We start from the raw sequence: 23,075 nt of genomic DNA, 5'->3' as shown, positions 1-23,075 counted from the left end.
TATTGTGCTCTTCTATTTCAACAGGGTCACCAGTGTGGATGGTGGTTGTGTTGTCTTCACCCAAACCAGGTCCTGATGCATCAAAGCCATCCCAGCACTGGACATTTTCATTACACTTAGTTGTGTTTTGAGTTATTCACCTATGTTTGAGTAATCCTGTAGGTCCTGAGGCTTGAGTGCTTAAAACATATCCGTTTTCATCTACCTCCTACTGCCCACTATCCTATAGCCTACTGTCTACTTGCATAGCCTATAAAATAACTTCGACTCCAGTTCATATAGAAAAAAAAGTTCAAAAAAGTTCAACACTGTGGATTAACAAAATGAAAAATAATGGTCTATATATATATATATGTAGTATATATATATATATATATATATATATATATATATATATATATATATATATATATATATATATATATATATATATATATATATATATATATATGTTTTGTGCTTTTGACAGAAGTGGTTTTCATATGAAAAATCCATCATGAGTATATGTTATAATTATTGCTATTTATTTATTCTGTCCATATGCTACACTAGATAACCATAGTCATAGCCACAAAAGTTTGTAGCTTTACTTAAGTATTCATAATAGTAATAGTTATTTAGCTAGATTTTGATTGCATGTTCAGCCTTATATTGCAACTTTGTAATTTCTCCACTGTGGGACAAATAAAGGGTTATCTTATTTTATGTTCTCTGCATGTCTTTTAGCTTGCAGGGTGACTTCACTATTTTAAGATGCATGTTGTGGGGGGTCATGGATGAGTTTTTGACAGTCCGGGCATCAGATTTCAAAGTGTTGTTAAATGGTGTACTTTTGCATAGAGGTTTGTGAAGGCAAGGACTGTTAGGTTAAATTTGACCAAAATAGCTTCTACATTTATCAGTACAAGACAAACCTATAAAGCCTACAAATACTACTGCCCACATTCTAACAATACATCTTGATGCCACTAAAGCTACAGTTTATTGAAAGAAAACAGTATGGATGGACAGTATTTACAGCTGAATTTTCTTTATTCAAACCCAGATGAGTCACAGTTCAACAGCAGTAATAATTTCCACACAAGTTAACCATGCAAGACTCCGTAGTTGCCTAAAGCCACGCACGCAGCTCTTTTAGGGGCAGTACACTCCCCCATCTTACGCTACACTCCCACTGTCCTGCAAGTGCCACAGAGGCAGCAGCACTCTGAAAAAGCAGCGATCCTGAATGCGAGCAAGCATTTTTAAGGTAATGCTACTGTTTTTAGACATGGGTTAGTGAGAAGCAACCCTGGCAACTGCATCAGAAATTGCAAAACATAACATGCTGCAAAAGTTATTGTGATGCTAGCATTTCAGGCTAACAGTTAGCTTGCTATTGAAGTGAACGTTAGCTCGCCAGCAGCCTGTGCTAATGCTATAATGGTTAATGGGTATTAGAACAGACACCTGCCTGAGGGAACATTTTGTGCTAATATAAGGGATGTTTATGGTGGTTTAACACAACCAAAAAACGTTTAATTTAACATACAGTTAACTTACACCAGCATAGAAGTTTGCTAACATGGCTAGCATTGATATTATAAAGTAGCATCATAAATCGTGTTAAATCGTGAAGTTATGTCTTTAACGAGGCTCGACATGTAGTTATCACACATGTTAGAGTTCAGTACCTGCCAAACACTGCTGCTTGCAGGTTACACAAGAGGGCTGCCAAGTGCACTGATAAACGTAGCCCCTAGGTACAACTCCTGGATTAGTTTATGGGTTAAAGTTACACTCAAGATATGTAACTCAACTTAGATTGAACTCTAGTTTGAGGACTCTAAGGTCTAGCTAGTTTAAATAAAATAACTCACAGGTTATGTCTAGTCTGCAACTATTAATCTGTCGTACGTTTTGTTTTATTTCAGCAAAATTAAGGCTGCAACCTTGTCAGAAGTTTCCTGAAAAACACTCCTTCCCTCATTACCATGGGGGGCGTCTTATCCCGGTGGAGGGTTTGTATGAAGTACCATAATAATAATACCATTGTGTAGTTGTTGTGCTAACTATAGAGCCACTCATTAGTTGTTTTGTAAGTTCTCAGTTAATGCTTAACTGCTACAACTTAAGAGAATGTATCCTTTTATGTAGCATCATTGCTGAAAAGTGCTTTAAATCCTGTAAAATTATGCACACTTTCTCGGATTTGAATGGTATTAGCTGAAGTATGAGCTTTACTTTAATGCTCTTGTGGTTATGCATAATATCTTCACAAAGCTCCAGTGTTATGGCTTATATAATTCTTTCTGACTTGTTGATTTGTTTCCCTGTAGACAAAACAGTCCACTGTAGAGGTTCTAGAAGGAATTGAAAAGGTAATAAAAGTTTCCTTTGACTACAACTGGATGTCTGGCTCTGAATGTGAAATCATCTCCCTGCTATCTGAAGACTGGGGCTTTGCTGTTCTCTTTGGTGCTTAGCTAGTGTTATTTTGAGCTCTGGTCAAACAAGCGGCTATACATTGAGTTGACGCTGGATTCCTTTTGCACATGGAAGAGGAATATAAGTGTGCTCTATGCATTTTGGATTGAAAGTGATTATTTTTAGAGATTGACCTATATATATATATATATATATATATATATATATATATATATATATATATATATATTATGGCCTATGTCATTACAGATTGTTTAGAATCCAGAGCAATCAATGATCTATAAACTCTGACAATATTTGGGCTGATTTGGATTATTTTCTCCAAATTATGTTATTTAAATTTACTACAAACTCCCTCCAAGACCTTTTTTTAACCACAAACCTATCAGAGGGCTGTGTAGTCATGTTTTGTGCAGCCAACTCTTTGTTTTAGTATGAAGATTTGTGTGTGTTTTTTAAGCAGCAGATTGACAAAAACAAAATATTGTCCTGTGCTTGAGATTCAAGGCTGATAGCTGATACGCTAAAAAGTTCAAACATTATTCTCTCCCTCTCCTAATTGTTGCTATTCTGGTGACTTATTTTTTGACACACACTTGACCACCGGATGCTTGGCCATTTAGAGTAAGCTGTTGAAATGGAGGTTGGAGTGACAGAGACACATGTGAACCATTGAAACAAGCAGCTCACCCCTTTCTGTTTGCTGGCTATTTTAAGATGCTTGACCGGCTTGTTGACTATGCAGCTTAAATAACTATATAATATTATAGCTGTACTGCAGTCCATTGACTATTATTTATCCTGAATCCTTTTTTTGCCCTTTATTATTCCAGTGCTGCCTTTTTTGTAATTTGCTGTGGCCACGCTGCACTTTGCCCTTTGTTTGTGACATATCTTATTGATACTATGCAATGACATCAGGCTGGGGATGTTCTTATTTTATTTCTATATAGTGGAATTTTCTTCAGTTACCATGGCGACACAGTGCACAAGCAAACACACCCAAAAAGTTTTAAGATGAACCTCAAGAAAAAAAGTACAAAGTGGATTTAAACAGTAGTTTTACAGGAGCATGTGATCAATAACGTGTGCATTCTTAGTCTTTTTAACAAAAACAGTGAGAGTGCCCGAAACTGTTGACTAATGCTAGCTATCTTGTGACTAATTTTTTTTAAGAGATGTATTCAAAAGCACATCCTGCTCACCTGTTGTAGTTCCGGCTAAACCAGTGTTTTTTGGCTCAGATTAAAGTCTAACTTGTGTAACAACTGCAGACAGCGCAAAGTCTTCAGTAAGCATCACACCCCAGAGAATGTTGATGACAGCTGCAAAGTATCAGTTGTAGTTTTTAGTATTAAATATTGTTATTGATGATATGTTCCTTTTTCACAGTGTCAGTAAAAACAAAACTTTCTCCACAGGAAATCCAGGCCCTTGAAGAATACAGTGCAAAAAATCAACGGCAGCTGAAAATATGGGTTGGCCGCCTCCTGCTTTATTCCTCCATACTTTACCTGTTCACTTGTCTGGTAGTGTATTTTTGGTACCTACCCGAACAGCTCATGGGTCGGCTCATATTGTCTCTTCCCTTTTTGTTTTTCCCTCTTTTGTAAGTATGCTGCTACAGTGTGAGATCTTCATTGTGCCACTAGACTCTTAACTTTGTTGTTTCCTTTGCTTTAGAGTCTGGTTACTTCGAAAATTTCTTGTATTTGTTTTTTCTCGACGAACAGAAAGAAATAGTAAGAAAGCTTTTGTTAAAATATCTGACAGGTACATTAGCATAACTGATTTCTAACATTATATGCTTTTATTTTTAGATGAGAAGTTGGAGGATCTTAAGGAGCAAAAAATAAAAATTGTAAGTTGTATTTCTAATGCTGCGTTGATCTATTAAAAGTCCTATATTACGTGAAATTAGCTTTTGTGAGCTTTTAGTCATATTCGACGTCTCTAAAACTCAAAATGCTCAGTGATGTCAAGAAGCGGTAGTTTTCATTTTTACCTTTTGTTTAGTAGTGACTGGTTATTCTGGGGATAAAAGGTGTATGGAGTTTAAAAACACAGTGGAGCACTTCCTGTATTACTATATGACATCACAATGTGGAAAAAAAGTGTCAATGCATACCGCATAGCTCTTCTGTTGGCCCTCCAGGAGTATATAGTAATGCCTTAATTGATCTATTCAGAGTTAAGTTGCAAAACACTTCTTAATCCAGAATCCATACTAGCACCATTTGATTTGCACAGTTCTTAACTACTCCTCTAATGTCACTTTAATTAATGACATTTAGAGCAGGAAAGGAATAAATCTGAGAAATTGCTTGTCATCTTCTGTCAAGTCTAATAACTTCCAATAATTAGAGCTGATGGATTTTCACACTCTCCATTATCGAAGTAGTGAATGTAATTATTCTTCATATCATAAGTAAACATTTGGAGAATGTTTGGTCCCTTTCTTAAAGTAGAATAATTTAGCTGTTGATGCTTTTTCCTTTGACTATTTTAGTGTCTCAATGGGAAGTTAACAAATGTAAAACTATATTCTTGACAATACGAAGATTGTTCTTTTCATGTTATATTCTTTTTCTTTTTATTTTTTAGCTAGAAGAAGTAATGGAAACGGAGACGTATAAAACTGCCAAAATGATCCTGGAAAGATTTGATCCAGATTCGAAGAAAAAAATTGTAAGTTTTGAATTGTGAAGTTTACTTGACCTTACAGAGAATGTTGTTAACTCTTTTGGTGTCTGTGTACAGGAACTGGAATCCTCTCCAGCTGGACCCATGATGACTCCAAAACCAGGACAAGGTAGTCATAGTATCAGTTGCCCTGTTTTTATTACTAAGTTAGTACAGTAATAAACAAAATGTAATGTTTGCTGTATTAGAGCTGAGGCATCGTAGTGTCTTGCCAAAGACCCCCACAGCGATGGTGATTCCTGGGAGTGCTGCTGCCCGCCCTCCTCCTGCCCCTGGGCCCACCCATTCTGGACGAGCTTCCCACTCTGCTCCAGGTGGACCCCCAGAGAGAGGCCTGTCGGCTGTAGCTGCTCAGCAGAGCTTGATGAGGAGGCCTGTGACCCCAGGAACACCTGTTCCAGGAGTGGGTGAGTACCTGCTCACAGGGGGACCACATCATAATGTGCTCCATTAAGGTGTGATTTACTTTTCTGCCTCGGTGTCCCCAGTTACTCAAGGCTCTGCCGCGTGTTGTCAGAAGGCTGTTACACGTTACTGTTGTAGATGATAATTATGGATGTAGATTCCACCTACCAGATTAAAATTTTAACCTCATGTCATAGTGTCCAGCTCTGACATTAGATCATATCAGGGTATGAGGAAAGACCCTGGCAATAAGCATTTCTGTAATTCTATATGTTCAGCCAGTCAGCAACACTATTTATTTCTTTTCGTCGGCCTGCCAAAGCATAGGGGTTTCTGCAAAATTTCACAGCATTAAATGTAGAACGTTTGCATAATTTCTGGACTATGAGCACTGCAGTAAAGATGCAAATTTGATCAAACTGTAAGGAAATGTGTTTCTAGAGAAGAGGCAGACTGTAATTGCGATTTGGAATGCCAACTGCGAGATATGCACAATGTAAGATTACATTAAGTATGATTAATTAGCCAGACATGCGTTTGTTCTCTGGGCAATGGGGCTGGAGTTTTACTAAATGTCTTTTAATGTGGGGAGAAATTGCCTTTGGCACTGGGAACACCTCACAAATGGTTTACATGACTTGATGTTATCGCCTACTTCTGTTGAAAATTGAAAGTGAAAAGCAATTTGATACAAAGAGTCACCACAGAGTTTCCATATGTTGGTAAATTAATAACCAGCGGGATGCCAAGACTCTGCCAAGTCTCACAGAAATGACCAGTCATCTTCCTATGATTGCTCTTGATGTTAGATTATATTAATTACTACTCACCAACACAGCAGGGAATCCAGACGTGCTTTGCAAGTGAGATCCAGTTTTAAGTCGTTAGTAAAGGGAGAGGTCGTTTAATTCATCATGGTTTGTACAGACTACAATAAATCACAACCTTGCTTTTCTCTGTAAGTGCTCTCAGTTTATTGCGGTGTGTTTTCAACACTGCAGACAGTCTAATAGCGTATATATGTGTGTTTGTCTCAAACAGGCATGCATCCACCTGGGCCACCATTGGCCAGACCTGTGCTCCCAAGAGAAAGAGGCGCTGTGGACAGAGTCATTGAGTATCTGGTTGGAGATGGTCCTGGAAACAGGTGCATACGTCCCTTCCCTTTTTAATTCTTCCTGGAAGCAAATCAGCTTCATTAGACACCTGTCTTTAATTTGTGCCGTATAACTCTGCTAAATGCATATACTGTGTGTAGTAAAATTTTTTGTTTGTGTTTTAGGGGACGAACATTTTATATGAAATGTAATGAAATATTGGAAATGCAAATCATCTGTCAATACTGTTTAGTTTCTATCAGGATCTATGTTTAAGAAAACTATGACCAGCATCATCTCTGTAATTCTCTTGATGGAACTCTAAAGCTGATGATTATATAGACTATTATTGTGCACTAATTACTTGTTTTTCTCCTCTTAGATATGCTCTTATCTGTCAGCAGTGTCTATCCCATAATGGCATGGCCTTAAAAGAAGAATTTGAGTATATTGGTGAGACACATAGTATATTTGTTATTCCCTATCAGACCCTATGCCTTGGTTTGCCCTCTAGCTTTTGGCAGTGTTGTATATCATATGGCTCTTAAATGCCTCTGCCTCCGCCGACCCCTGTAAGATTGAATATGCAAACCAGTGCCACACATCAATCTGAAGTGTTTGTGCATCACCGGCATTTTTGTCATTGCTTCATATTCATGTTTATTAATCTATGTCTGACAGAAAATACAAGGCAGTGTAAACAGATGTCTTTTTTTTTTTTTTCTCCTCCAAGCCTTCCGATGTGCATATTGTTACTTTCTGAATCCTGCAAAGAAGACGCGACCCCAGGCTCCTAGACTACCAGAGAGTCCAGCTGAGCACAGGATGTCTCCCCCTCCTCATCTGCCTTCTCCTGCAACCGAAGGAGATGAGGAGGTGCCTGTAGTAGGTAAGTCAACATACTTAAAGGGTCCATATTACGCTATTTTTGGATCTATGTTATTATACTATTTTGTTCTCAAACATACCAGGAGTTATTTTGTTTCATTCACACATGTTTAACGCACAAACTCTGCATATTTAGGCTGAGTTCTTCTCTCAAACAGAAACACTGTGTTCCACCTTGTGATGTCATGTGGTAATATAGAAAGTAGTCAAATGTGTTTTTAAATTCCGTACACCTTCACTAGAATAATTTCAGAATTTCTCCCCTGGAATTGTTGATCTCTATAGAACAAATGGTAAAAAGTAGGAGTTATTTTGCAAAACCTACCATTTCATGACATCACAGTATGGAACAGAACATTTTGAGCTTTGGAGATGTAGACAGAATAATAATAAAGGATCACTCCGACATGTCTGAGTGAAACAAAACACAACTCCTGGTATGTTTTTGAGGAGGTAACAACATTATAACTTGGCTAAAGGCAGACATGCAAAGAAGTCCATTTTGTGCCATATAGGACCTTTTAAGAGAAAATCATTAGTCTCTGGTCATTGACGATAATAATTTGTAATTGTTACCTTTAGGGAAGTGCAAAATTAGTGATGAGTCGGATGAAGCAGAGCCACAAGAGCCAGAGACACCCACCCCCGAGCACCCCTCTACCTCAGATGACCAGCACAGCCCTGAGACTCAAGAGGAGGTGAAGTGTGAGAAGTCCGACGTGGAGCACGACGAATCTGCCATGGAGGTGGAATAAAACAACACGAGTCAGTTAAGCCATCTGCTTTTAGAAATACTGTATAAATGAATTAAATGAATCTGAAGCTGGAGTAACATTATGACAAGGCAGCAATGAATGCGATTCTTATTTGCAGAACGTTCTTTCATTTCAGCTCAGTTTTTAGTCATGTAGTACAAATGAATTGAGCAATAAATCTTGTAGCACTAGCCTTTGCCAAACTAGCCCTTTGATTTTTTTGCCTATTTTCTAAACCGCAATAAGGGTTTTATTTATGTGTTTGGTGTTACGTAGCCTAACCTCCCTGGATGTCTGCTTGATTTTTCTCAATATTTTATTTGTATGTTGTTCACAAGAAACAGTAGTATATTATAAGGTTTTTATTTATTTATATGTCCATTGTTGCTGTACTGTCAATAGTGTTAAATGGGGTACTCCGTCGCACCGTTCTAGTGCTAACATGTTTACACATCATTGGTACAATAGGAATGTATGTATTTATTAAGTGGTCAAGATGCATTCATGCCAGTGCTGTTCGTCTCTCCTATGTGCCTTTATCCTGGCTTCCAGTATTGTAACGTGAAGAGTTATTTAAACACAAAGGCTGTTATGGTCTCTCGGGACAGAATATGCTGCAGTGAATGTTGCTTTTCCTTTTTTCTTAAAATAAAATAAATATAAAATTGGAAATATTTTTTAAGATTGTTGCATATACTTTGGTTTCCATCATATTACCAAAAGCTGTTTATATAATCAAAACATCAATGAAACACAAAGGGATAATATTCATGCTTACAAATTTAGCTTGTAACTTAAAACAAATAAAAGGTTTAATATTTCTCTTGATAAAACAAGATAACACATTTTGGGATAGTCCTCTGACTGCCTCCCCCAGGCTGCTTTTCTCCATGCAGCACATTTACTACAGTCTATTTTCATTAGCAGGCCAATTTTACCTTGTGATCATTTTATTTTAGCTCATTGATCATTTTAGACAGCGTAAGATAATGGTGCTGACACGGAGCCCGGCCAGTCTTGATTGCTTGACCCTCTTCATTTGCAACAAGAAAGTCATTGCAGCTACAAAGTTGCTCTCTGGCATCACATGACCCTTTCCCCCAGTAGATACGGCCTAAACTATTGGGGGTCAAAAACCCACATCTTCTATGGGTTTTGATAATGTATGTTTACAGAGACGTGACCTCCCGGGCCTTGTAATGCATCAATGTGACATCGACAGTAACGCCTGATTCCACCGCATGCTGTTTGAGGTTGACCTCTGACAAGAGCCAAACAGGGAAAAAAATGGGACATCAATAGGACAATGTTGGGATGCCTTCGTACCTTTGGGAGGTTGTTCGGTATACATAGAGTGCATCATGATAAGATTTATCACACAAAATCCCGGGGCTATCTGAGTAATCTTGTGTTACTATTGTTATAACAGCATACTGCCAACTTCAATGATAAATATATATTTTGAAAACCCTTTTTTTCTTATTTTTTGCAAGATGGTTGAAATTACTGCATTGGTCTTTACCCATGTTATATGACACCTAAACTTCATGCACACATTTTAAGACAATACTGTTTACATAACGATAACACTTGCCTCTGTCTTGATGCCAAGCTCTCAAAAGGATTGCATCTGGATTGCCATCATAGATACACTAATTGTTTTTCAAGGATGATAAATGGCTCACAAAGCCCCAGTGCCAAGGTAATTTTGAGCCAGCGATGAAAATGTACAGGGGAGCTGTCCCATGGTTCATAGTTCTTTTCATACTCATCCTTCACATGTGCATTCGAGGCCACTTTGACTTAAATTTATACTGATCTTTTATTTATACCCTGAAAAAATGGCAGATAAGAAACATAAGTGTTCTTGATATTGTGTTTTGTCATATCTTGCAGCCAAAGATTGAAATCCTGCGAAACAATTTTCTGAAGAAATGAAAGAGCATGCCCTCCTGAACCCCGGAGGAAAATAAGCCCACAGTGCGAGGCGGAATATGAAACCGAGGCACAGAATAAGTAAAATAGACAAGTGCACCAAGCTTGTCACTTTACCATTTGCTGCCCTCGAGTGTGAGCACTTCAAAATTCTCCCCATATCAGCCCATGCCTTCATCGTTATGCTCTATCTACTGTACTGAATACAAAAAGGAGCCTTATCAGACAGTGGTAATAAAGAAGAGAGTTTTAAAGATTTACCGGCTCTCTGTCACTCACAAATGCGACAGGAAGAACAAGAGTGCGATAAATATACAGCAGAAGTCATTGTGTATTGGTGTGAAGTGTCACAGAAGCAGTTAACATGGTGTGATATGAGCCATCACCATTGGCTCCTGACAACAGCATCATTACACAGTAATAAGAGCACAATCTCCTTCAGAGTTGCATTAAAATCAAATTAGATTATACAAGAGCTTGGCTTGATGAGCTGCACTGTGCACATCTACGTCTCTCAGTGACTTGTGCTTGAATTGCCACTTGATGAAGTTTAGCAGCCTTTCAACTAAAGGTCATCAGCTTCCGAGAAATTAGTTTTAAAATTCAAGTCATTTGAAGCCTTCATGCCCAGATGGATGGATCTCCATTTTTCCTCATGTTCATGAACGAGAGGCTGAATACATGAGCTGTAGTTTATACCACTGTGACATTCAGGGATCAGAGAGCATTGTCATTCTGCGTCCTATTGTGAACTCATTACAACACTGAGCGATGGCATCTGCTCCAGCTCCAGGCAGAGCCACTGTTATCACCGCAAACACTTGTCCTTTGAACCTTAAATCATGTGTTAAACTGGCAAAGGAGACTTTTCTAAATTAATCTGTCATCACACAGAAAATATTATGCACATGTGTGTAACCTGTTCAGCAAACTGGGTTACACTATTTGTATGTTGTTTTTATTTTAGTATCTTCTCCCAAATCTTTGCTAGCACAAATGTACAAGAGTGCAGTCCATATAAGACAAAGATGAATACCTACAGCAGTTTTACATAACAGCGCTTACAAAACACTAAAAGCTAAATGGGAAAGACTAAATGGCCGCACACCCTGCCACCGCCTTGTGTGGAAATCATACAAAACATCCTGCAGGCAGCAGGTTCATTTTATAGCTCCATCTATTACCACACTGTCATTGTTAATTGTCTTCTTTTTACCTCTGCAGGATTCTCCAAATTGGTCCTATCGAATGTGACAGGAGGAAGAGCATTAAGCATCTGACAAGATGATATCTAAGTTCAATTTCCTACTCCTCACCTGATTTATACCAGCAGCACATCATTTTCCTTTCTGTCATAAAGACCTCTATAAATCAGTGGTGCTTATGGAAGCACTACCGAACAGGCTTCTTGGATTTGTATCCCCTGTGTTTGCTATTAGGAAGCCATTACAGCCACATTTTCCTCCTTCAAACAAAAATGATCAAATCTAATACTGGCAAGATTAGAGAGATAAAGAGAAAAGGCGCTGGCAGAGCTGTTCCGCACAGTCCCCATCTAAACAATACGCTCCAAACTCAATAAAAACAGGGCTTTCTGCCGGTGACACCATTATCCATCTGTTTGGACAAAATTGCTGTATCATGGTATAAATCTGCGATACAAGTGACATATCCTCTAAAATAAAAGGGAACATTAACTGCTCTATCTTCTGGAGGCCATGGGACTCGCTGGCTATAAGCTCAGTCAAGTGTGATGGCAGTTATACTGTGTTTTACTAGACTGCAGACAATTATACTTTGCTCTTCTCCCCTAAGAAGACAAACTGCCATGGCTTCAGCTGAAATGATTTCAAATAGATTTTCCAAAATGTCTGTCGCCAGATTGCTTCCATACATTATTTCACTTAAATGGTGGAGGAAAAAAACAGCAAATCCACAAATCAATCACAACAGCCCACTTTAGCAGATGGAAAGGGGAATGCTTTGAGAGTGCACGTGTGACTGCGTGTGCGCGGAGGATCTGCAGAGGACAGAGCTGTCTGTGGTGTCTCTCACAGCCTGAAGAATGACACGGAGGAGATGGTTTGAGTGTGCGCTGCCGGTGCAGTAACATGGCATAATGTTTAATGAACTGACCCGCTGACTTGTGACAAGTGCGACTGTTTCATCCAACCAATCATGTGTATCTGAACATAACAAACGCAAAATGAAATTATTCGATGAAAAACAAACAAAAAAACATGACAAAAAGGGGCTTCTGCTCACAACTGTGCAGCTAAAATGGATGAATTCCTCTACAAAACAACATATGGTCACATAGTGTGGTATTCTACAGCTATTAACAGATGGATTTGTTTTACACAAAGCTGTGCAACATTTAAAGCATTTCACTAGACTTAAAGCCGTATTCACTACTGCGCTTTGAGGAACGCACGCACGCACGTTGCGTCCTATTTCTTTTTGCGTCAGGTGACCCAATGTACGCACAGCCAGCCGCCGTCTGTGACCATCTGCGACTGAAGTGATCAAAAGTCTTGCTAGTTTATGTAAACTTTGTGGTCTTTAGGTTAGCTACACGGGCTACAATGGGCCTACACGCACACGTGGTAAGGTAATTCCGCATCGTCTTACTACAGAATTGGTTTAATTAAAAATTAGGATTCATTTTCTAGCTTATGAACAGACAGATGCAGAACAGACAGCTTTAGCTTTTAACTCTCTTTAGAATTAGATCTGAAATAAACTCTGCAGTATATATTTGAGAAAATGTTTGATAATTGAAACTCAAGGCTCAAGGGCCTGCCAGTCTAATATGTCCATGCTAATTCAATGACGTGCAGTTAAACGACACACAGGCACTTTATAGATGCACTGTTGCAGGTCAGCAGCGTAGTCATGTACATTTGCTATGTTTGCTGTAACTAACATGCTTGGCATTATCCATCTCTGTACTACACAGTTGTATCACACTAAAAAGCCAAGAAATCTATAGATCTACAGATCACTTCTTGTTCACTTGTTTTTGTTTGTTTTTACTTTAAAGTCTACTAAGCATATGGCATAACGTCATTATTGGTTTTACTAAGAACTATTTTTGTAGAACTCAACATTGTCAGTGTAGTGTACAGTAATTTAGCATGGAATTGCAAATCATAAAAAGAAACACTTAGCTACATCATGAGTTTACTCCATTGCCACCTTGATGAGAAAACACTGGCGAAAGTAATATTCACTGTAAATAATGATCCAAACCCAGTGTCTGTCTGTGTGTTGTGGACAGTTGCCTGTTGGCACTGCCGTGCTATGACTACACACAGCCATATTCCCTACTGCCAGCCGTAATTAATTGCTTTACAGTCTTGGAGGCCATAATGCTCATCAGTTATTAATTAGAAATTCATTTCACTGAATAAATAATGCTTATGATTGATGATGAAACTTGTAATTAGGTTCTTGGAGCAAAGCTCAGGGGAGAAGGCCTTTACACTTGAATCCAGGCTATTAAATAGTGCTCATTGAAGAGAGTGCCATCCCTCTCGTCATAAAAATGTGCTGCCATTGTAGCATCTGGATTTGGGGAGCTGGGACATAAGTTGTGCCTCACATAGGTCATGTTAGGGTACTCCTTCAACAGCCCCTTCTGATCTCGCATGCTGCTCAGGAAAACTACATCATTTATTCAAAACGTCAAGTGCAGCATATGTATGTGCTCCCTATAATGGAAGATTTTCATTTATCACTAATATTCTCTTCCCCTGCCCAGGTCAATATAGGCATCATATAGGCTCAGTGTTTTTAAATGACGAGAGAGAACTGTGAAAACTCAAGCTGTCTATGGCTCAATATTGATTTTACACAGAAGACACAACCATTGTTGATAGCCTTTTTGATATATTTTTTCGCAAGCAGCATCCCCAATGGACTTTAGTGGAAAATAAACCAGTCAATATACACCTATTAGGATTTCTTGATCTGAGCCCATAAAGCTGTGGTGTGCTGTGTTTCCGATGCTCATCGCATCATAATAGTGCTGAGAGCAGAGGCTATTATTTTTGTAGGATGAAACATCAACAATTTAATGGATTTCTGTAATATTGTAGTTTTAAGCCAATTAGTGTGATTGACCAGCAGTAAAATGGAAGGAGCTTCACGAGAGACAAAGGAATATTAAAAACAGCAGCTGATGTTGGTGTAGCCTCATCAGGCAAGTCTACTATTACTGGTCCCATTCACCTGTCATCGCTGCAAGTGAGCAATGGCAACCCCCACTCCAGCTCTCGCCTGCTAACTAGTATCTGCCCTATTAGCAGTTTATAATGGAGATCAAGAAGTAGTCAGTGGAGAATGAAGACAACTGTCTACTCCCATTCCTAATTGGCTTTATGTTCACTTTCTGATAAATGGTTCTGCTATAGAGTCCCATAGAAATGATCGTCCTAATAGGCTTCAGTAACTGGATTTACTAACACATACTGGGTCAAAAAGGACACAGAGAGCAAAAATGTTAATTAATATCAATAATGGCCAATTATTAGTTTGACAGAAGGATCCAAGCTAGCTGTGTGCTCTAATGACTCTGAGCTAACTTGAAGGGAAACACTGGTAAATTAGCATAACTGTGTATGCACACTCCATGGAGGTGCCCAGCAAACATCTGTTATGTTAGAAATTCAAATAGAATTCCTATTAGTAACCCTAGCTCTGGTTGCATAATCAGTCATTCTTCTTTGGCCAGTTTGGAGGCACTAACAATGCCCCTGTGACTGGTGGAACTCCTCCCTGTGGGCTTTCCAATCAAACGTGCCCCATGTGGACCTGGTCCTAACAACAGACGGGGCTTTGTGATCTGACAGGGGCTCAGTCTATCCAGCCATGACACATGACTTAAGAAAGCAGCTCTGCTTTATTTGAATACAGTTAGAACAAGTCCAAAACAAGTTAAGGCTGAGCAAGTCTCTTACCAACAAAGAAACGCATAGAGCTCTTCTTATTTCCCACTGTGTGTTTTTGGCTCAAACTAAAGCACATTTGTTTTTGTTGTAACAATTGTTTATTTTAATCTTCTGTCACATAAAATGGATGTATTAGGATAGTTGACAGGGTATTTGAACTAAACCTCTCAGCATACTCTTTTTTTGCAATTACACAGGCATTTTAACTTTAATGCTTTTTACTATTACATTTTATGATCTGTAGAATCAATTCTTAACATTAACAGTTTCTACATTATATAAAATAAGTCAAGTGTAATCAAAAGAATGACACAAGAAACATGCAGTGGTCAGTTTATGGTACATTCTTATATGCTGCTCTGTGCATCATTACAGTTAGTAGTCCTTGTGGTTAAGTTGTGATACTGCTGTGTGTGAGGGGGCCCTGCTGTGACCTTGCCTGTGTAATCTCCTCCAGGACGGAGTCGTGTTTGATCAGAGTCCAGTGTCCTGCCCTCAGAACGTCGCAGCGGGAGGAGTGGCCCGGTCAGTGGACAACTAGAGGTACTACTGTCAACATCTGCATTTAACATGTGTTGTCCAGGCAATTTATTTCAATCATTATGCTGTAAATTATTCTCCTGTAAAATGTACCAAATTATTCTACAAATGACAAAAATGCTTTTATTAAAACTACAACTAGGAATAAACCAATTCTTTTTTAAATCGTTATTTTCTTAAACTTTAACCAAACGTTCTACACAAGTCTCATATGCATCAATTTTTTTATGATACAAATGAATGCTAAAATGCTATAATACAGCAAATAATGTATTCTTCATATGAATGTTAAAATGCTATTATTAAGAAAACTAGAAATAATAAAAACATTTTTAATCGTTATTTGCGTAATCTTAAATCAAACTTTCTAATCAAGTCTTATGTGCATCAAATTATCTATGCTACATATGAATGCAAAAATACTATTACTAAGACGAAAGCTAGAAATGAAAACATTTTTAAAAATCGTTATTTGCTTAAACTTTAACCAAATGTTCTACACGAGCCTGGTTGAAAAGCATGTTCATAAATATATGCATAATGTTATTCACAATAATTAACTTCAAATGAGTAAATGCACAGTTGATCAAAATTACAAGCTTTCATATTGTAATGAATATTTATTTGCACCATAATCACTTTTTGTGTCTCAAAACAACATATGCTTGGTGCACAGTGCTGCCTCCAACAGATTTGGCTACAGTATACATGACTGGGCGACTCCGCGGCTGTATAGACGTAATAACTGAGTTTTACGCCTCTCCCCGCTCCTCGGCCTCGGGTGTATAAATTTAGTTGATGCTTTTCGTTTCTCTTTCTTAATTCATTGCAGTTGGACTGCTCTTTGATGCAGTTCTCTTGTCCCCAGAACAATTGAAGTGGAGACAATGGAGGCATGATGATAGATCCGTGTACCCGCCATCTGTAAGAGCAGCTGCTCCCTTGCATCTGTACAATATGCTGGAGCGGAGAGCCTCAGTAATCTGCATAATAAGGAGAGGGCTTATCTCAGTCTAGTTAATAATCACAAGCAATCGATGCACTTCATTCCCTCACTCCTGACTGATGAAGAAAGCAGCAAACTTTTGGTGTGTCTGCCAATTCTCCAGACAGGCAGGGGTCACGCTGTAATGCCTGGCTGTTGATTTTGCCTGCAGCTACCGCTTTAGTCTGCACTCAATTTCATCTTTTCATGAATACCATAATTACAGCAGGACACTCAGAGTTATCTAGGTACCTTTCCTTTCCTCGTATCCTCAGTCTGTATAGAGTCAGTGGTGATGCTTGAACCACATGTCGGGGCCACAGAAATGACTCTAAAGCAAACACTGACTGAAGATTCATTTTGTAATGGCTAAAAACTATAAAAGCTCCAGCATCTCCAGTCTGACTTTCTGTAGCACAGTTTTCTTTGTATAAGATCACAATCACTGTTGTAAGGACTCTCCTTGGACTTCAACATATTTAAACTATTGCTAAACTGTTCCAGAATAATATCTAGGTCTGCGTTGTAATCTATGCGTAAAAACTTTTTATTTTGGCATTCACAATCTATTTATCAGATGCTTCTTGATACAAGTGCCCTAAAGGTTTGCAGAATCAGTGATATTATTTTCGTAAACAGACATCCATTTTTACACACTTGTTAATTCCCCTTAGCAGACGCCACATTGATTCTATAGAAAGTACAATAATATTGATGAATTAAGATTCCCCTTGGTTTTCTCTGGTTAAATGTGCTCATTAAATCTACTCTTTATTACACAGCTTTGTAAATCAAGTAGAATTTAATGGTTGTTTATAGTGAACAAGCTTCCCACTTTCAGATATTTTTGTCACCAAATAGATTCAGGCTCAAAGGCTTAGAGTATTTGCATTAATTGACCAGTTTACATAAATGTGTGTGTGTTAAAAACAATTAGTGATACGATTTTCTCAAAACATCAATGCAATTCACATGACGGATTAGAACAGTGTTTATTAATAATAAGAATGTATAATAAATATTTGTATATTTTTTTCTAGTAACGTTACACACATTCATACCATCCTCCATACAAATGAACAAGACACTTTTATGAAACATATTCCTATCTTTTGTTACTCATCATATCATCAAGCACTGTTTTTCTTTATGACTTCTTCCATTTAACTGAAATATATTTTTATTACTTTACTTTTATATTTAATTTTTACTTGTACATATACATATCTTGCTATTTCTGCTACTTATTTGAAATTATTACCATTTATATTTTTTCATTTTATCTTTCTATTATATTGTGATGTGTGAGCTACTGTGCCTTAATAATTTCTTTAGTGGATCAATAAAGTTTGTCTAGGCCTTTGTCTAAGTTTGTCTAAGTGAAAAAAAAAAAGTTTTACAATCCCAGACTCTACCTCAACATTTACATTTTTATTTATTAGTTATTTTTTTAAAACTTTGTCAATAATTTCGGTTACTCTCATCACTGTTTACTATTTTAAAATTATATTGTGAGACTATGTGTAAAACACATATAGTGCTTTTGGATATGCCACACAGTCTCCATGGTTCCTGATCTCCTCATTAAGCATGCATGATGTTTGTGTCCCAGGCAGCTGCGGTGCTGAGGTGCTGTGAAGCAGGTGTGGAGAGGCTGCGGAGAGGCCCTGGGACCAGAGCCCGATGACGACAGTGCAGGTGTGACATGTTCAGAGGAGTCCAGGTGCTTATTGAGTTATCAGAGGCATCCGCTGCATCTTTGATTTATCATCTGGGGTTTAGCATTGCCATATCAAAGCAGCAATATATCAGGCTACAAAATAAAATGCAGAGAAAATTACCTGCTGGGGTTCCGCAGTCGTGATAACTCACATCCAACACTGTCGAATGCAGCATGGCATCTACTGACACTTGCTGTGAAAAATTGTGAATGCTTATTGAACCCTTACACTGACAAGACACACTAAATCACAGATGTAGAGCTTTTAGCCAAGCCAAAGACTCACCTTGAATTCACCCTTTAAGTGTTATGATTCGTTACAGATTTGTGGGTTATGCTTTGTTTGTCCCCATCCCAGTCAAAGTAAAGTATGCTTGAACAGTCTCATTAAGAGTGCATTTAGACCAATTAGGATCTGTTTACACTTCTCATAAATGCTGTTTAAAGGCGTTGTCTTCTTGTTGACATGAATGGCATGCCTATGTGAATGCCTGAGAAGATGTGAATGAGCCAGTCAGTCTGAAGAGCACATAAAAGGTAGCCAGATTTACGGGCAGGTTTTTATTCCAGGCTCAGGCGCCATCTGATAAACAAGCACTCTTTTGCTTGAGGCTAAATAATACTCTTTGAGGTTCTGATTTACAATGCTGGGAAGGATCTATTTTTGGTTAAGCTACGAAGCAGACGCCGAAGTGATTGGTCATCGATGAGCTCCGAATTTAATCTTAGATCTATAGCCATTGACTGTAGATATTTCTAAATGGACAAATGCATAAGTGATTGTTAAATTTTATTCAGAATTACTGGATAAAGAGAAATTAACTTTTTAGAGATTTAAAAAGCTTCCTTATTTAACAAATCCTCCCCAATACCCTTTGATTGAGGGCAAAAAACAGGTAGCGTGCAGCCAATCTAATATTCTGCTTTAAAAAGGGAACTCATTGGAGTATTGGTCCACTACATGGGCTCCTAAGAGATCTGATTAAGTGGAAATCCCTCAATGTTGTTCCCTCACCTTCCCCATAATAAATCAGATGCACATAGCAAATGCCCAAATTCACCCTGCACAGCCCTGCTTGACATAAAAAAACAAGTTTTCAGTCAAACAGAAAGATGCTCAAAATATTAATTGCAACTTGCCCCTCTCAAGACATTAAAGGTGCACTATGTAACTTTTTGGTTGGGGATCCATCGCCAGCTTGTTTCTAGGGATATGTCATTGCTCTGCCTAGAATGTTCCACAGTATGCCATTAAACATCTCTACATTACATTTATTCAATTACAGTTGGCTTTATAGCTCAAAAATACGTCAAAAAACAGGCATTCTGACTGTGAGCGGGGTTGCCTCTCCACAGATCTGACCTGTAACTTGGTCCGGTTTCCAGACAAAACAATAACATCTCCAAGGAGAAAAGCATTTGACGAACCCTTCACCAAAAAAGGTACACAATGCACCTTTTAACTAAATTTGAAATAGCGTGCATGTCATCTTGATCCTCTATTTATTCAAAGCATGCTTGAAAAGTACAAAACTGTCTTTTCAAATGATAAATCTGGGTGCATTATAGGATTATAAAGTGCTGTTAATGAAAATCCATTAGCGATAATAAGCAATGTTAAAGGTAACAATAACAGCAGTCCAGACTTGCCTTAATTTCAAGTTGCCAGCCATGCCACTGTTTGCCTATCCTGTGTAGTTTAATGTCACTCTAACTGGATGATAAGTTTCATTTCTATAAACCACTGAGTCTAAGTGACTCAGTGGTTTATAGAAATGAAACTCTACATTGTGGTTCATACACCAGCCTGTTTTATGTGATGTTTATGAGGTTGGGAGAAGGCCATGACATTGTAGGGCAGATTTGACACATTAATTGGAGTGAGGGCTTTCTGTCACAGCTGCTGGGAAATTATCAGGAGATTGAAAGCCCCTGATGTCTTGTAATTACAGTTTTATTCTGTGTAGCGTCACTTGAGAACAGCGGCCCTCTCTGATTAATGGACATTTAGCAGTATTATCATGCACAATTGGACACCCGTCTCTTGTTATTTTTGCTAATTATTTATGAATTTATTATTACCATTTATATTTTTGCTCTTTCTTATTATAATATATTGTGATGTGTGAGGTACTGTGTCCAAATAATTCTAGTTGTGAATTAATAAAGTCTAAGTCAATAGGAGCCAGTTCTGGTAGGTCATGTTTTTTATTATTTTACCTAAATAGTGTGCATTTGTGAATTTCATGGTTACGCCTGCTGTGACCACATCAATTATGATCACAATTATAAACACGTTCACGGGCAGCGTAGCGTTTGTACAAAAGCAAATGTTACGCCCAGAGTGATCCAGGCCGTGTTCCAAAGGGGGAGGGGGTGTGGGGCATTCAAAGCAAGCCTCTGTGCTGATATCAGCTGGTTAATCCTTCCTTTTAGTGGCTTTATTGGTCCATTCAAGAGGCTCTGTTGACATTCCCTGTGCCCTGTTAAAAGGCAACTGCATCTCAAGTGAAATCTGGAGTGTTCTTTACACAGTGCAAACCCCATGTGGCCCGGCCTCCCTGTGGGCCTGTGATTTTCCTGCTTTAAGTGTCTACTGTCAACACTAATTTGTCCCACTCCTCCTCCGCCCCTCTAGTGGGGACTCTCTCTTAAAGTTTTAATAAAAGATCAGCTATAACTCCCTGTTTTCTGAAGCCCAGACAAGAGCTTTAAAAGCCACACAGGCAATAAGATGCCATGTAATGATTACAAGACTGGAACAGTAGCAGTTACCTACACCACATGCTGTTTTACACAGCTCACTGGAACCTGTGCTTTTGCTAACCACTGCTCTCACATGTGGATTCAGCACTTAGTGTCCTTTGTTCACCTGAAATGTCTTACTACATTATATTTACAATATTGGGATAATAGATGCATTCACTCATGGCATGTTTGCTCTCTGAATCTTAAATACAATTCTTATTTTTTCCAGTAAGTGTCTGTAATACAAGCTAAGTGTGCTGGAGACCTGTGTGTCCCATTGTGAATTACCATTCTTCCATTTTTCAGACTAATCAGAGAAGAATGATTACAAATAATAGTTTCTGACATGTTTTGCTTGAATACCATTTCTGAGGCAGACAAAGTAAATTGCTCAATTTCATTCACCTGCTTTTGAAGTCTAAAGGAAAATCAATGAAAAAAGTTATTTCTCTGCTCCTGTTTAACTAGATTCCCATCTACCTAAATGATGGGGCCATGGGAAAGCAGTCAGAAGACTTTCTTTTCAATTATTCTCGACTTGTTTACACAGTTTTATTCTGCAGGTTAACATGGAAATGTCACATGGCTCGGCTGTTTCTAAGCAAACTAAATACAATTTCTCTTCTAAGGTGCATGACCAAGAAGCATGTAGAAAATGGTTCAATATCTCAGTCCTACTCCAATTTTCAGCACATTGTTTTGTTGGCGCATTGTAAGGTTATGGTAATGTAATATACATAATTCATACACCTCGGGCCCCCTCCTCATTTTTGATTCTGTTGTCCTGCCTGTTCATCTGAAGCTGAATTAATGCTACATTGTCCATTAGGTGTCCATAACACAGGGCAATACTGTCACACACTGCTATAGACTTGATTCCCACGAGGAAAGTACTTTGTTCATTTCTATATCCCTGCCTTAGATAAATTGCTTTGCCAAAAACGTATTTCTCATTTTGCATGAGGGTTTATGTCTGAAGAGAGTGCAGAGATTAAAATGGCCTGAAGTTACTGTACATGTGCATGTAGAAGCAGCATAATAACAGCTTTTGTAGCATTGGATGTTTCCATGTTTCAGTTTGATTGTTCTGTGGAGGAGGTAGGATCAGTAGCGGTGAGCACAAAGATGTGGCTTGTTATCCTCTCCTGGGTTCACTTAGCGAGCCCCAGACTGCTGCAGTTGTGACCTTCATAAGGCACGCTCTCCCTGCTGGGAACACGCACTCGCACACCAAGCACATCCACTCCACAGCCGGCATCATTGGGTCATGATGGGGCTAAGCAGGCCCATTAAAGCATGCTCATCTAGGCTGTGATCACGTGCACAAAGCATAGAGCTGGACTCCAGCCAGGAGGTCCCGGGCCTGTAGTTTGAGCTCCTCACGCCAAGCCCTCTTTGAGACACAGGGAAGTGCAGTCGCAGCATACAGCCAATGACTGCTCCTTTTTGGATTCTGTGTTGGTACGGTCTTCTTCTTCTGGACACGACTGTGATGTTTCAGCTGCTGCTCAGTGTATTATAAATCCATTTTTGGACATGCTGTGGTCAGTTTAATGATCATTATGTGGCTGCAATGGAAAAACAAGGGAATAAGGTGAATCAATGATTGATTTTACAACGTAGCTTGATTCATGGCTAGTGCTGTGATAAATGGCCATCTTATTGAACCAAGAGTAGCGTTGTGAAATAAATGTGTATGTTGTGAGAGTGAAGCCATATGGTACTTCCCCTGCTTAAGAAGTTAATAACATCTAATAATACACTCAGCAGCATTTTGTCATTATCTAGCCATCTGCCCTTTAAAATTATCTTATAAAACACAATTATAATTCAGATATTCATTTTGAAACTCCCATAGCATCATATTTTCCCCTTATTTTGATTTAATTAGTCAAATGAGATACAAAACTGTGTTCTCGG

The 23,075-nt window shown here is 38.5% G+C and overlaps 1 protein-coding gene and 1 long non-coding RNA gene across 2 annotated transcripts in view; both read left to right on the top strand.

Annotated features, from left to right (window-relative positions):
• Positions 1-1,110: 1,110 nt before the first annotated feature.
• On the top strand, positions 1,111-8,947 carry lnpa (limb and neural patterns a). The gene is made up of 13 exons (XM_020931885.2): positions 1,111-1,249; positions 1,914-2,000; positions 2,319-2,360; positions 3,849-4,036; positions 4,111-4,169; positions 4,248-4,288; positions 5,032-5,115; positions 5,188-5,239; positions 5,319-5,537; positions 6,577-6,682; positions 7,015-7,085; positions 7,366-7,521; positions 8,103-8,947. The coding sequence occupies exons 2-13, from the start codon at positions 1,974-1,976 to the stop codon at positions 8,273-8,275; spliced, it is 1,218 nt and encodes a 405-aa protein (XP_020787544.1). The 5' UTR covers positions 1,111-1,249; positions 1,914-1,973; the 3' UTR covers positions 8,276-8,947.
• A 9,376-nt stretch (positions 8,948-18,323) lies between these two features.
• LOC129409675 (uncharacterized) overlaps positions 18,324-23,075 on the top strand; it is a 51,384-nt gene continuing 46,632 nt past the window's right edge. The window contains exon 1 of the long non-coding RNA XR_008632521.1: positions 18,324-18,385. This is a non-coding gene — a long non-coding RNA (uncharacterized LOC129409675). The remainder of the gene's footprint in view (positions 18,386-23,075) is intronic.

This window comes from Boleophthalmus pectinirostris, unplaced genomic scaffold (genome assembly GCF_026225935.1).
Source record: "Boleophthalmus pectinirostris isolate CB_2022bp ecotype Guang Dong unplaced genomic scaffold, ASM2622593v1 HiC_scaffold_1, whole genome shotgun sequence".
Taxonomy (NCBI): domain Eukaryota; kingdom Metazoa; phylum Chordata; class Actinopteri; order Gobiiformes; family Gobiidae; genus Boleophthalmus; species Boleophthalmus pectinirostris.
The sequence above is the reverse complement of the archived record's forward strand: the minus strand, read 5'-3'. Positions and strand labels throughout refer to the sequence as shown.

Excerpts from the sequence above, each read along its gene's own strand:
- lnpa (XM_020931885.2), top strand. The coding sequence starts at position 1,974 with ATGGGGGGCGTCTTATCCCGGTGGAGG. Across the intron at positions 4,037-4,110 it reads TTTTTGTTTTTCCCTCTTTT|AGTCTGGTTACTTCGAAAAT; the intron begins GTAAGTATGCTG and ends CCTTTGCTTTAG. Across the intron at positions 7,522-8,102 it reads TGAGGAGGTGCCTGTAGTAG|GGAAGTGCAAAATTAGTGAT; the intron begins GTAAGTCAACAT and ends TGTTACCTTTAG.